At 42.9% G+C, this 12,859-nt stretch overlaps 2 protein-coding genes across 2 annotated transcripts; both read left to right on the forward strand.

The window, feature by feature from the left end:
• Positions 1-283: 283 nt before the first annotated feature.
• LOC140162926 (uncharacterized) lies at positions 284-7,825 on the forward strand. Its single transcript, XM_072186240.1, has one exon. The coding sequence runs from the start codon at positions 591-593 to the stop codon at positions 7,821-7,823; it is 7,233 nt and encodes a 2,410-aa protein (XP_072042341.1). The 5' UTR covers positions 284-590; the 3' UTR covers positions 7,824-7,825.
• Positions 7,826-7,942: 117 nt separating this feature from the next.
• LOC140162927 (uncharacterized) lies at positions 7,943-12,341 on the forward strand. The gene has a single exon (XM_072186241.1). It carries the CDS (start codon positions 7,946-7,948, stop codon positions 12,170-12,172), a length of 4,227 nt encoding a protein of 1,408 aa, XP_072042342.1. The 5' UTR covers positions 7,943-7,945; the 3' UTR covers positions 12,173-12,341.
• Positions 12,342-12,859: the final 518 nt, after the last annotated feature.

Genomic DNA, 12,859 nt, shown 5'->3' on the forward strand with positions numbered 1-12,859 from the left:
CTAGGGTCAGAGGTCATATGGGGTCATTGGGGGTCAAACAGCATCACTATCTGATGCTGGTGGTGCTCCCGGGTACAGCTACAGTGCCCTCACAGCTACAGGTACTCTAGTTGATTTAGATAATGAACATTTCTTTGGCTGCTTCGACCAACAATACCTAGTCTACCCTTAATCCCACAAAGAATATTGTGCTTTTACAATTTCATCTTTTTTTTTCACCCTGTCATTTCCAAATAGGACTTGCATCCTCCGATGTAACACAACATGACACCATGTGAAAAGCAGCACCCACAAGGAATCAAGTACCAGAAGATGGGACTTGAAGAGTAGACTTAACCAGACATCAGTGAAGTGGCTGCACCTTCCATCCTGCTCATGCTGATGTCGTTCAAGTCCTGATGAAAATCCAGCTGTACTTTTATGACTCGACCAAGTTTCCCCTAAAGTTGATCAAGTTGGTTTGTTATTGATGTAAAAAGTGTATCATTGTATATGTTCAAGTAAATTTGAATTATGTGTGTGAAGATTTATAGATTGTAATATACATGTGATCAAGCCTTGTTTATTTTTTAGTAAATCAGTCGGAAGAAATGGAGACGCTGTCTTCAAGAGAAGATGCTGACATTGATAATCCAGTTGTCAAGGAAACAACTAAGGATAGTGTTGGAGACAACAACAACATCAAAGCTGGAAATCTTGTTGATGGCGTCTCTGTCAAAGATATGATGACGTCAGCAAGTGATGCTGACAAAGATTTGCTAGATTCTGTGAGTCCACCAACAGATGATGCTGTCAGCGGTAATGGAAGACTTGCTGATCAATATCCTGATGGTAGTATTTCTTCCAAAGATACTTTGGATTCAGTGTCTTCAAACAAAGTTGCCAATGGTTCTGTGGACAAACGTCTGCCAGATTCTTTTACAGATGATGCTGACAACAGCAATGGTAGAATTGCTGATGGAGATCCTGATGGTAGCATGCATTCCAAAGAAACCCCTGGTTTAGTATCTTCCAATGATGCTGACAATGGCTCTGTCGACAAAGAACTGTCAGATTCTTTGAAGTCATCTACAGCTGGTGGTGACAACAGCAATGGTGGAGGTCCTGATGGTAGCATGTCTTCTAAAGAGACTTTAGGTTTGGTAGCTTCCAACGATGTTGACAATGGTGTTGGCGACAAAGAACTGTCAGATTCTTCGAAGGCACCTACAGCTGGTGCTGACAACAGCAATGGCAGAAGCCCTGATGGTAGCATGTCTTCTAAAGAGACTTCAGGTTTGGTAGCTTCAAACGATGGTGTTGTCGACAAAGAACTGTCAGATTCTTTGAATTCATCTACAGATGGTGCTGACAACAGCAATGGCGGAGATCCTGATGGTAGCAAGCATTCCAAAGAGACCCCTGGTTTAGTGTCTTCCAATGATGCTGACAATGGTTCTGTCGACAAAGAACTGCCAGATTCTTTGAAGTCATCTGCAGCTGATGCTGACAACAGCAATGGCCGAGGTCTTGATGATAGCATGTCTTCTAAAGAGACTTTAGGTTTGGTAGCTTCCACCACTGCTGATAATGGTGTTGTCGACAAAGAACTGCCAGATTCTTTGAAGTCATCTACAGCTGATGCTGACAACAGCAATGGCGGAGGTCCTGATGGTAACATGTCTTCTAAAGAGACTTTATGTTTGGTAGCTTCATACGATGCTGATGATGGTGTTGTCGACAAAGAACTGCCAGATTCTCTGAATTCATCTACAGATGGTACTGACAACAACAATGGCAGAGTTGGTGATAAAGGTTCTGATGGTAGCATGCCTACTTCAAACGATGTTAGACATGGTTCTTCAGACAAAAAGGTGCCAGATTTTTCAGATCCTATTGAAGGCAGTCTTGCCATGGCTACCAATAGAGATCAACATGACATTAATGAGTGTGCTTCCAAAGGTGTATCAACTTGTTCCAAAGCTAATCTTGCAGACAGTAGCAACACTAGCAAAAGGGCTGATGATAATCAAAGTCTAATCAGAGCCAAAATTGATAACAATGCTGCAACTTCAACAGTGGCTTCGTCAGATCATCCTGAAAATAATCTTGTAGATAACAGTATCACAACAGGTGATGATCATGGTCACAAAAATGAAGTAAATATCAAGCCTGCACATGACGCAGACAATGGTGAACATTCTACTGAAAAAGTGGCATCAGATTATTGTGATGTTGATTCAGAGGGTCCGACCAAAGCTGCTGAAAGGTCTTCAGACCAGGGTGAGGACAATAGTTTCAATAATAGCAAGAGACCAGATCCATCAAATACTGCCAAACTTGCAGACCACAATAGCGCTGATGTTGGAAATGCTTCAGACATGCCAAGTAGTACAGCCGCTGATGATAGTGTCGTTGAAGCATCGGGGAACAATGGAGGGACTTTTGACTGTCGATTCTGCGCAAACTCGTTCCAAACCGACGCTGATAGAGTGAAACACGAGCAAGGGCACAAGTTTTCTCGGGTGGCGAAATTCAAATGCGACATTTGTTCTGAAAAGTTCACGAAGGGTTGCTTGCTGAAGCATCACAGAAAAACGCATTTTAGTGGGAAGAGTTTCAAGCAATTTCAGTGTGACGTGTGCTCGCAGGAATTTGGGCGAAAGGATCATCTGAATCGTCACTTGCAGAATATTCATATGCGGAATAAGAAATGTAAATTCTGTGGGAAGTTATTCGACGACAAATTGATATTAGAAGCTCATGAGAATACTCACGAGGGTAGTTCTCCAAAGTTTAAGTATACGTGCCAAGAATGCGGAAAATGCTTTTCGAATTCGTGGAATTTGCAGCGGCATGGGATTATGCATTCACCAGTAAAGGTATTCTGTAACTACTGCGGTGAATCGTTCGATAAAAAAGAGAAGTTACGCGATCACAAGCTTGAAGTACACGATGAGGGAAGTCCTACCGTGGAGGAAAGCGCAGGGACAGATTCAAGTAACAAAGCTAAATCGTCTGCTAAAAAAGTATCGTCTGCTATAAAAGTACAGCCTAATGAAACCATTTCGTCCTTGGAACAATCAAAACCTAGCAGCACAATTCCTTTGTCAAAACAACACAAAGATGGCAACACCACTTCAAAACAACACAAAGATGGCAACATCACTCTATCCAAATGTCGATATTGTAGCCTAGAGTTTACGACAGATACAGAATTGCTTCGGCACGAGGCCACTCACTCGCGCAGACAGGTGTTTTCGTGCATGTATTGCGGTGCTACTTTCAGTCAAAGAGGAACTTTAAAAGTTCACGAAATGGAGAAACACATGGAGGACGAACTTCCAGAAGATGTCGATCGTGAACGTGGGATTAAAGCAAAAACTGATCGTGCCAAAAAATCGCATGGCAAGTTATTTTTGTGTGCATATTGCGGTGCTTCTTTCAGCCAGAGAGGACCTTTACAGGCACATGAAAGGAAGGAACACCCGGAGAAAGAGCTTCCAGAGGGTGATGATCACTTAGAGGGGGATGGTCAAGAAAGTGAGGGAGTACCAGACACTGGTAATGTAAAAGATGCTGACAAATCTAAGCAAGATGTCGTCGAGGATTCACATAAAGGTAGCAGACTTAAAAGTGGACAAGCAGACGTAGATGTTTCCCCGCATAAGTGTCGCTACTGTCATTCCAGTTTTAACACAACGCTACAGCTACGAGAGCATGAAATTACGCACGCACGAGGGAAGACGTTCGTGTGCGAATATTGCGGTGCTACATTTAGTCAGATGGGGACATTAAAGATACACGAAATGCAGAGACATCTGGATCAGGAGGTGCGAGCAGGGAACAAGCGTAAACTCTCTTCCCACGTTCCACCGAAACCGAAGGCAAAGATGTACTATTGCGATAAGTGTAGTGAAAGCTTTACGAGTGAAGCAGAGCGCAATAAACACGTGATGAAACACCCGACATGCTACTTGTGCGACAAAAGATTCGCAAATGATAGAGGATTGCAAACTCATATGCATATTCATCACTCAGGAAACCAGTTTAAATGCGAAACATGCAAGAAGCAATTTTCGCACCTAGCTCAGCTAAAGCGCCACCAAGTTTTCCACGAAGAAGACCGACCATTCAAGTGTGGTAGTTGTGAAGCCACTTATAAACAGAAGTGGGCGCTTCAACAACATCAGGTTACACACTCAGACTATGTCTATAAATGTGATCAATGTGGAAAACGATTCCGTCGCCCATACAGCTTGCAGCGCCACCAAGCAGAGTCATGCTGCAAAGCTGCCCAAGAATATAATTGCCTACAGTGTAAACAAGTGTTCACGAATAAAGAAGAATGTCATCAGCACATAATCATCAACCATGCAGAGGTCCTCTACAAGTGCACAAACTGCCAGCAGACGTTTAAAAACGTCACAGAACTCAATAAACACGAAGCTAACCGGAGTTTTTGCTCCCAGTATCTCGCATCGCAAAGTCCGAAGGACGACGACGTTTATCGATGTAGCGATTGCAAAGAAAGCTTTGAAGATATTATCAGTCTTGGGTGCCATACTTGTCAGATAGTCGAGGGTGTCAAGAAGTGTGGGTACTGTCAGGAGTCATTTGAGTCCTCGGAGAGACTCAAAGAACATGAGCAGACGATGCATAAGACTGAGAAGAAGAATGGTGCTGAAGAAGTTGTCCACAAGTGTGCTTCCTGTCATCAGGACTTTGAGACATTGAAGAGTCTGCAAGAACATGAAGAGGTGTGTGAGCCCAAGAATCGGGATGAAGTCATAGGAGATGGACTTAACAGCCATCGGGAAGCTGCGGACGAACGTGAAAAAGTTAAGCCAGCAGATGAACAAGGAGAGCAACCTGTCGAAGCAGCAGCAAGTCTCCAATCTAATGATGGCAAGGCAGTTGTGTCTTCAGATAAAGAGCCTGCTCAGCAAACTGATGATAAGCAGAAAGCAGATTCAACAGAGGAAGACGAAACATTTTCATGCGAATTGTGCGAGTTAACCTTCGATACACAATCCTTACTGAGCACGCACGAAGAGACGCATAAGATACCAGATAATAGTAGCCAGGCGGTTAAAACAGTAATTTCCTATAAATGTGATAAGTGCGAGAAGTCTTTTGCCCGGTTTCAAGACTGTGTAAACCATGAACAAGGCTGCAATTTTTCAAAGGAAACAAAAAAGCAACAAGGAGATGGAGCATTTACTTGTGGTTACTGTGTAGCATCATTCACTTCAAAAGAGCTGTTGAAAAAACACCTAAGTTCTCATCTGCATGATCTTGAGAGCAGTGGCAGTGAAGTAGAAGCATTGTCAGATTCTGTAGCCAATGAAGATGAGGGGTTTTCCTTATTCAAATTGTCCAATCGCAGATCAACAAAACCAATTTTTCCGTTTGGAAACGGTGAAGATTTGTCTGCACAAAACAAATCTACCGGAGCATCGAAGAGAGGACATTCCAAATCAGCGACAGCATCGTCATCTTTGACTCCAGATGGAACTAGATCTAGAAGGTCATCAAGGAAAAGACTATCTTTGGATGCTACACCAAGTGGATCTGCGTCAAAGAGGCAGCGAGCGAAATCAGAATCGGTCTCCCCTGTGAGTCCAAATGTAGTCGTGACAACCACACGGAGGGGACGGAATGTCGTCACTCCAGCAAGGTTTAGAGAACAGCTGACCATGGACGATGATGATTTTGAGGAGATTGATGACACTGAGGAAGAGGTGGAGGAGGGTTTTGGTGATGGAAGTGGTATTGATGAGGATAATGGTAGTGGTGATGAGGATGACGAATCTGTAAATGGCGACACGGAAGATTCACTAGTTGAAAGTGAAACTTGTGGCAAAGTCGCAGATAAAGTGCAAAGTAATAAGAAAAAGAATAAGAAATCAAAAAGACTTGACAGAAGGCTAGGAAATTATGGTAGCAAAAAAGTTGGATCATACACTTGTAGACTTTGTCCAAGTACATTCAATGGAATAGTGCGACTGAAGAATCATCAAGTTATACATAAAAGGAAAGGCAAATTACAGTGTAGATATTGTAATGCGGGGTTTGATCACAAGCAGTATCAGTTGGATCATGAGCGTATTCACACTGGCCACTTGTATAGCTGTAAGATGTGCTCCTCCACTTTCAAGTGGGTTTATAATCTGAAACGTCATATGGAATCTCAACATGACGTGCATATGAACACTGCTGCTTTGATGGAAGAGGATGATATGAATAGAGATGAAGGAGTGGACAAGCAAAGTTCGGGTAATAGAATGAAAGGACCCGATGTAAGCAGTCGTAATCTAAGATCAAAGAAAAAGAACATCCACAAGGAAGCAGGCAAGCAGAGCTTGGATCGTGAAAAGAAAGAATTACTTGGTCGTCGTCGGTCTGACAGGAATATTGAAGAAGGAGGGTATAAGCAAAGTCATGGTAGGGAAGAGAGTGAATCAGATGAAAACGATTCAGGAGAGGAAGTAATGGAAATAGATACTGACAGATTACGCTTGGAGTCCGACAGAAACAATGATGGAGACAACAAAGTAAGCTCAGAGGTGGAGGAAAAAGAAGCACATGAAAATTCAGCTAACCAAAGCTCATCGGAAAAGAAAAAAGTTGCGTATAAATGCGAGCTCTGTCCGTCTACATTCAGTGGACCAGGAAAGTTTCATCACCATAAATATGTTCATACACGCAATTATGAACACAAATGCAGTTATTGTTCGGCAAGCTACAGAAGCAAAGTCCATAAAGAGGAACACGAGCGACTGCACACGGGTCATCTTTATCGCTGCCAGTTTTGTGATACCACATACATTTGGGGCGACGGGTGGGAGAGACACATGAAAGGAATCCACGGAATAGATACAACTATCGAGAAACGAAAATTGCAGGAGGATCAAAAATTGCGGGCGAGCGTCGGGGAGAGAAAAGCGGTGACGATTCATCTCAGAAAGTTGGACGTCGATGCAGTGAGTATGAGTAATGAATCGGTGTCATCCGAACCTGGGATGAGAGAAGAGGAGCAAAAGATTTGTCGGAAATTGCAGGAGCAGCTGGTAGCGCAAACTGTAGATGAGAAGAAGAAAGAAGAGGGAGAATATGAGCAAAGTTCACAACTTTGGAAAGAAGAAGATGGCAAATTCATGTGCAGTCTTTGTCCAGGTATCTACAACACAAAGTATTACATGATACAACATCTTGAAGTACATGGCAGGAATAGGGAGTTTAAGTGTCGTTATTGCAGCGCCAGCTACAACGCAGAGAGTCATTTGGAGAACCACGAGCGCCTCCATACTGGTGATGTGACTCGATGTGATGTTTGCAATAAAACATTCACATGGGATGTCACTTTGCGCAGGCATTTGAAAACTAGAAGACATCTGAGGCGAGTTGCGCAAAGCAAGGGTGTCCCAGTTTCCGATTCTTATGAAAAGGGAGAAGCTGAGTCATCGGATGAAAAAGAAGAGATGGATGTACAAAGCATGAGCAGCGCATCTTCAGATGAAGACGAACAAACCAAATCCAGCAAAGAAAGTCAGAAAGTCGGAGGAGAGGAACAAGACGTGTGTCAGGAGCAGCTGGTAGCGCTAACTGTAGATAAGAAGAAAGAAGATGTAGAATATGAGCAAAGTTCAAAACTTTGGAAAGAAGAAGATGGCAAGTTCACTTGTAGTCTATGTCCAGGTATCTACAACGCAAGGTTTTACATCATACAACATCTTGAAGTACATACCAGGAATAGCGAGTTTAAGTGTCGTTATTGCAGCGCCAGCTACAACGCAGAGCGTCATTTGGAGAACCACAGCGCCTCCATACTGGCGATGTGACTCGATGCGATGTTTGCAATAAAACATTCACATGGGCAGTCTCTTTGCGCAAGCATTTGGAAACTAGTTTGCATCTGAAGCGAGTTGCACAAAGCAAGGGTGTCCCAATTTCCGATTCTTACATGTATGAAAAGGAAAAAGCTCAGTCATCGGATGAAAAAGAAGAGATGGATGTACAAAGCATGAGCAGGGCATCTTCAGATGTAGATAAAGACAAAGAATCCAAATCCAGCAAAAAAAGTCAGAAAGTCAGAGGAGAGGAACAAGACGTGTGTCAGGAGCAGCTGGTAGCGCTAACTGTAGATAAGAAGAAAGAAGAGAGAGAATATGAGCAAAGTTCAAAACTTTGGAACGAAGAAGATGGCAAGTTCACTTGTAGTCTATGTCCAGGTATCTACAACGCAAGGTTTTACATCATACAACATCTTGAAGTACATACCAGGAATAAGGAGTTTAAGTGTCATTATTGCAGCGCCAGCTACAATGCAAAGTGTGATGCGGAGGACCACGAGCGCCTCCATACTGGTGATGTGCTTCGATGCGACATTTGCGATAAAACATTCACATGGGCAGGCACTTTGCGCAAGCATCTGAAAAGTAGTTTGCATCTGAGGCGAGTTGCGCAAAGCAAGGGTGTCCCAATTTCCGATTCTTATGAAAAGGAAGAAGCTGAGTCGTCGGATGAAAAAGAAGAGATGGATGTACAAAGCATGAGCAGGGCATCTTCAGATGTAGATAAAGACAAAGAATCCAAATCCAGCAAAAAAAGTCAGAAAGTCGGAGGAGAGGAACAAGACGTGTGTCAGGAGCAGCTGGTAGCGCTAACTGTAGATAAGAAGAAAGAAGAGAGAGAATATGAGCAAAGTTCAAAACTTTGGAACGAAGAAGATGGCCAGTTCACCTGTAGTCTGTGTCCAGGTACGTACAGCACAAGGTATTCTATCATACGGCATCTTGAAGTACATACCAGGAATAGTGAGTTCAAGTGTCGTTATTGCAGCGCCAGCTACAACGCAAAGCGTGATACGGAGGACCATGAGCGCCTCCATACTGGTGATGTACCTCGATGCGATGTTTGCAATAAAACATTCACATATGCAGACACTTTGCTCAGGCATGTGAAAACTAGTTTGCATCAGAGGCAACTTGCACGAAGCAAGGGTGTCCCAGTTTCCAATTCTTATGAAAAGGAGGAAGCTCAGTCATCGGATGAAAAAGAAGAGATGGATGTACAAAGCATGAGCAGTGCATCTTCAGATGCAGATGAAGACAAAGAAACCAAATCCAGCAGAGAAAGTCAAAAAGTCAGAGGGGAGAAACAGGACGTTTGTCAGGAGCAGCTGGTAGCGCAAACTGTAGATAAGAAGAAAGAAGAGGGAGAATATCAGCAAAGTTCAAAACTTTGGAACGAAGAAGATGGCCAGTTTACCTGTAGTCTATGTCCAGGTACGTACAGCACAAGGTATTCCATCATGCGGCATCTTGAGGTACATACCAGGAATATGGAGTTTAAGTGTCGTTATTGCAGTGCCACCTACAAAGTGGAGCGTCATTTGGAGGACCATGAGCGCCTCCATACTGGTGATGTGCCTCGATGCGATGTTTGCAATAAAACATACAGATGGGCAGACACTTTGCTCAGGCATGTGAAAACTAGTTTACATATGAGACGAGTTGCACAAAGCATGGGTTTGCCAATTTCTGATACTAATGAAAATGACGAAGATGAATATCATGAAAGAGAAGAGATGGATGCACAAAGCATGAGCAGTGCATCTTCAGATGCAGATGAAGACAAGGAAACCAAATCCAGCAGAGAAAGTCAGAAAGTCGGAGAAGAGAAACAGGATGTTTGTCAGGAGCAGCTGGTAGCGCAAACTGTAGCAAAGAAGAAAGAAGAGGGAGAATATGAGCAAACTTCAAAACTTTGGAAAGAAGAAGATGGCAAGTTCATCTGTAGTCTATGTCCAGGTACGTACAGCACAAGGTATCGCATCATATGGCATCTTGAAGTACATACCAGGAATATGGAGTTTAAGTGTCGTTATTGCAGCGCCAGCTACAAAGCGGAGCGTCATTTGGAGGACCATGAGCGCCTCCATACTGGTGATGTGCCTCGATGCGATGTTTGCAATAAAACATTCAGATGGGCAGACACTTTGCTCAGGCATGTGAAAACTAATTTGCATATGAGACGAGTTGCACAAAGCATGGGTTTGCCAGTTTCCGATACTAATGAAAATGACGAAGATGAATATCATGAAAGAGAAGAGATGGATGCACAAAGCATGAGCAGTGCATCTTCAGATGCAGATGAAGACAAGGAAACCAAATCCAGCAGAGAAAGTCAGAAAGTCGGAGAAGAGGAACAAGACGGTTGTCAGAACCTGCAGAAGACACAACCTGCCAAAACTAGAATAGTGTCAAATTTTGACCAAAACAATGAAACTGAATCACACACCCCTCTAGCATGTGCAGGTTTAATGAACAGTAAACAAAATGCAGGAGTAGAGAAGCAGAGTGTAGATGAGGGGAAGAAAGAAGAGGGTACATATGAGCAAAGTTCACAACAATGGAAAGAAGAAGATGGTCAATTCATCTGTGAACTTTGTCCCAGTACATACACAATTAGGTATCAAATCATACGGCATATGAAAATACACAATAGAAATTGTGCGTTTAAGTGTCAGTATTGTAATGCTAGCTACAACGCAGAGCGCCACCAAGTGGACCACGAGCGACTGCATACAGTGGGCGATTACCGATGTGATATATGTTGTAAAACATTCAAATGGGGAGATACGTATAAGGTTCATGTGAGAAGCGTGCATCAGAAAATTTTTGTGAAAAGGACTAAAATGGACCAGAGTTGTGATGAAAAAGACAATTCAATGGGTGATCCAGAAGCAAATGTACAGAGAAGGCTTCGTCAAAGAACCAGCACACCTTGTAAATCCAATACTGGTGCACCAACAAAAGAGGAATCTACCACAGAACAAGTGGAAGGTACAAGTGAGAAGAAATATAGAAGACTTGCGAGAAATAGTAATCATGGTGATTCTGAGACTGGTGCTCCTAGAAAAGAGGAATCAAAGTCACCTGATATAGAGGCAAATGGTGGAAGTCAAGAAAAGGAGTCAAAATCTGATGTCACGTCACATAATCCGTCGCAAATTTTGCATCCGTGCATCGATTGTCCCACAACATTCCATACACTAATGGCGCTGGAGAAACATCGCAAAGGTCATTCTGAAACAGAACATTTGTATAAATGTGACCAATGCGCGGATGAGTTCAGTTCTGTGGGTCTCTTAAACGAGCACAAAAAGAACCATGTGATGCAAGTGTTGGAATGTCAGCATTGTTCGAAAAAGTTCCCATCCATGAAATATTACAACAGGCATCTTGTGCAGCATCATAACAGCACCCTGTTCACGTGTAAATTCTGCCAGAAGAAATTGCCAACATCAGCGATGCTTGAAGAACACGAAAGGAGACACAAAGAGGACATGAAGTCGACGTATAAATGCGAGCATTGTGATAAATGCTTCGGTTCAAGGAAAAACCTTCAGCGTCACCTCAGAAATCACAAAGAGGTGGCGCTGCATGCGTGCCGTATATGTGGTAAGAATTTTGTATCTCTGGCTTTTCTCACGGTGCACGAAAGGTCGCATAGTCTTCAACGTAACTATAAATGTAAACAATGCAGTAAAGCGTACATATATGCCGATCATCTCAAAAGGCATGAACGGATGCATGAAATTACACAAGAGCCCATTGCAAAGCATAGTCGCAGCAAGAGACAACGCCTAGCTCAGAAGGGTAGGCAGGGAAAGGTTCTTGACAAGAAACATGACCAAATGCAAAGTCATGCACAAGAAACGTTAGAGGTCAAGAAACGTCACCGTACACAAAGGGGTGCACAAAACATTACTCATGACAAGAAAGATGACCAAACGCAAAACCTTGTGCAAGAAACAGTCGAGAAACATGACGAAATGCAAAGTCATGCACAAGAAACAGTCAAGGTCAAGAAACCCCACCATAGGGGTCATGGAAAGAAACATAACCGAACGCGAAACAATGCGCAAGATGTTGTCAAGGTCAAGAGGCATCGTCGAGTGTCAAATCATACGCAGGATTCGGCGTACCAGTGCGAAGAGTGTAAGGAGGAGTTCTCGCGAAGTTGTAGCTTCAAGGTTCACGTTTTACGGAAGCACAAAGGGATGAAATTCATCTGTTGGCCGTGCTCGTCGGGATTCCAGAGTAACGCCGAACTTGTTTCGCACAACAGGAAATGTCATGCGATGCGCCAGCAGACGAGGGAGATGCGACAGCAGACGACGTAATAAATGCTCCTAAAATATGTCAAAAATAGTCTTGCACAAAAAAATCACTGGAAGTTATACTTGAGTCAAATGTAATTGCAGTTTGGTAACATTTCTGGTAAAAGGAATTGATTGATCTTTGATTTTGTGTCATGCTCAATGAGTACCGAGTACCGATTCTGCCATGTTTACATGTGATCATGGTCATTACGTTTCACTTCCTGGAGAAAATTGATCAAATATTGAATTCCCTCCTGAGGTTCGTATCTGTCAATGACATGACCAGATCAGATCACAAGGATGTCATTATAGCTATAACACAAATGGGTCAATGAGTTACATAAAAATGACCTTGCGTGGTATTTGGTTCCCAGGAAGTGAGTTTTACCGAGGCAATTTGTGGTTAAATGTTGATCCCTCACTACAAGAGTTATTACCCTTGATTTTGCTGAAAAAGGAGGTGAGACATGATCAAATCTCTCCAGGTAATAAAACGTAATGGAGGATACTTAATGAATCTTCGGATGCGCCTGGCAAACTGCTGCTCAAAGAGCATGGTTGCGAATTATTTGCGTTCTGTACATAATGCATCATGTCAAAACGCGTGCCAAGAGCTTCATGCGCAAATGTTTAAAACACACAAGCTAAAAGATGCAAATTATCGTTCAATTTTGGGCTCTTGACTATAAATGCTGGATTTACATTAAG

This window comes from Amphiura filiformis, chromosome 10 (assembly GCF_039555335.1).
Source record: "Amphiura filiformis chromosome 10, Afil_fr2py, whole genome shotgun sequence".
NCBI classification, from domain to species: Eukaryota; Metazoa; Echinodermata; class Ophiuroidea; order Amphilepidida; family Amphiuridae; genus Amphiura; species Amphiura filiformis.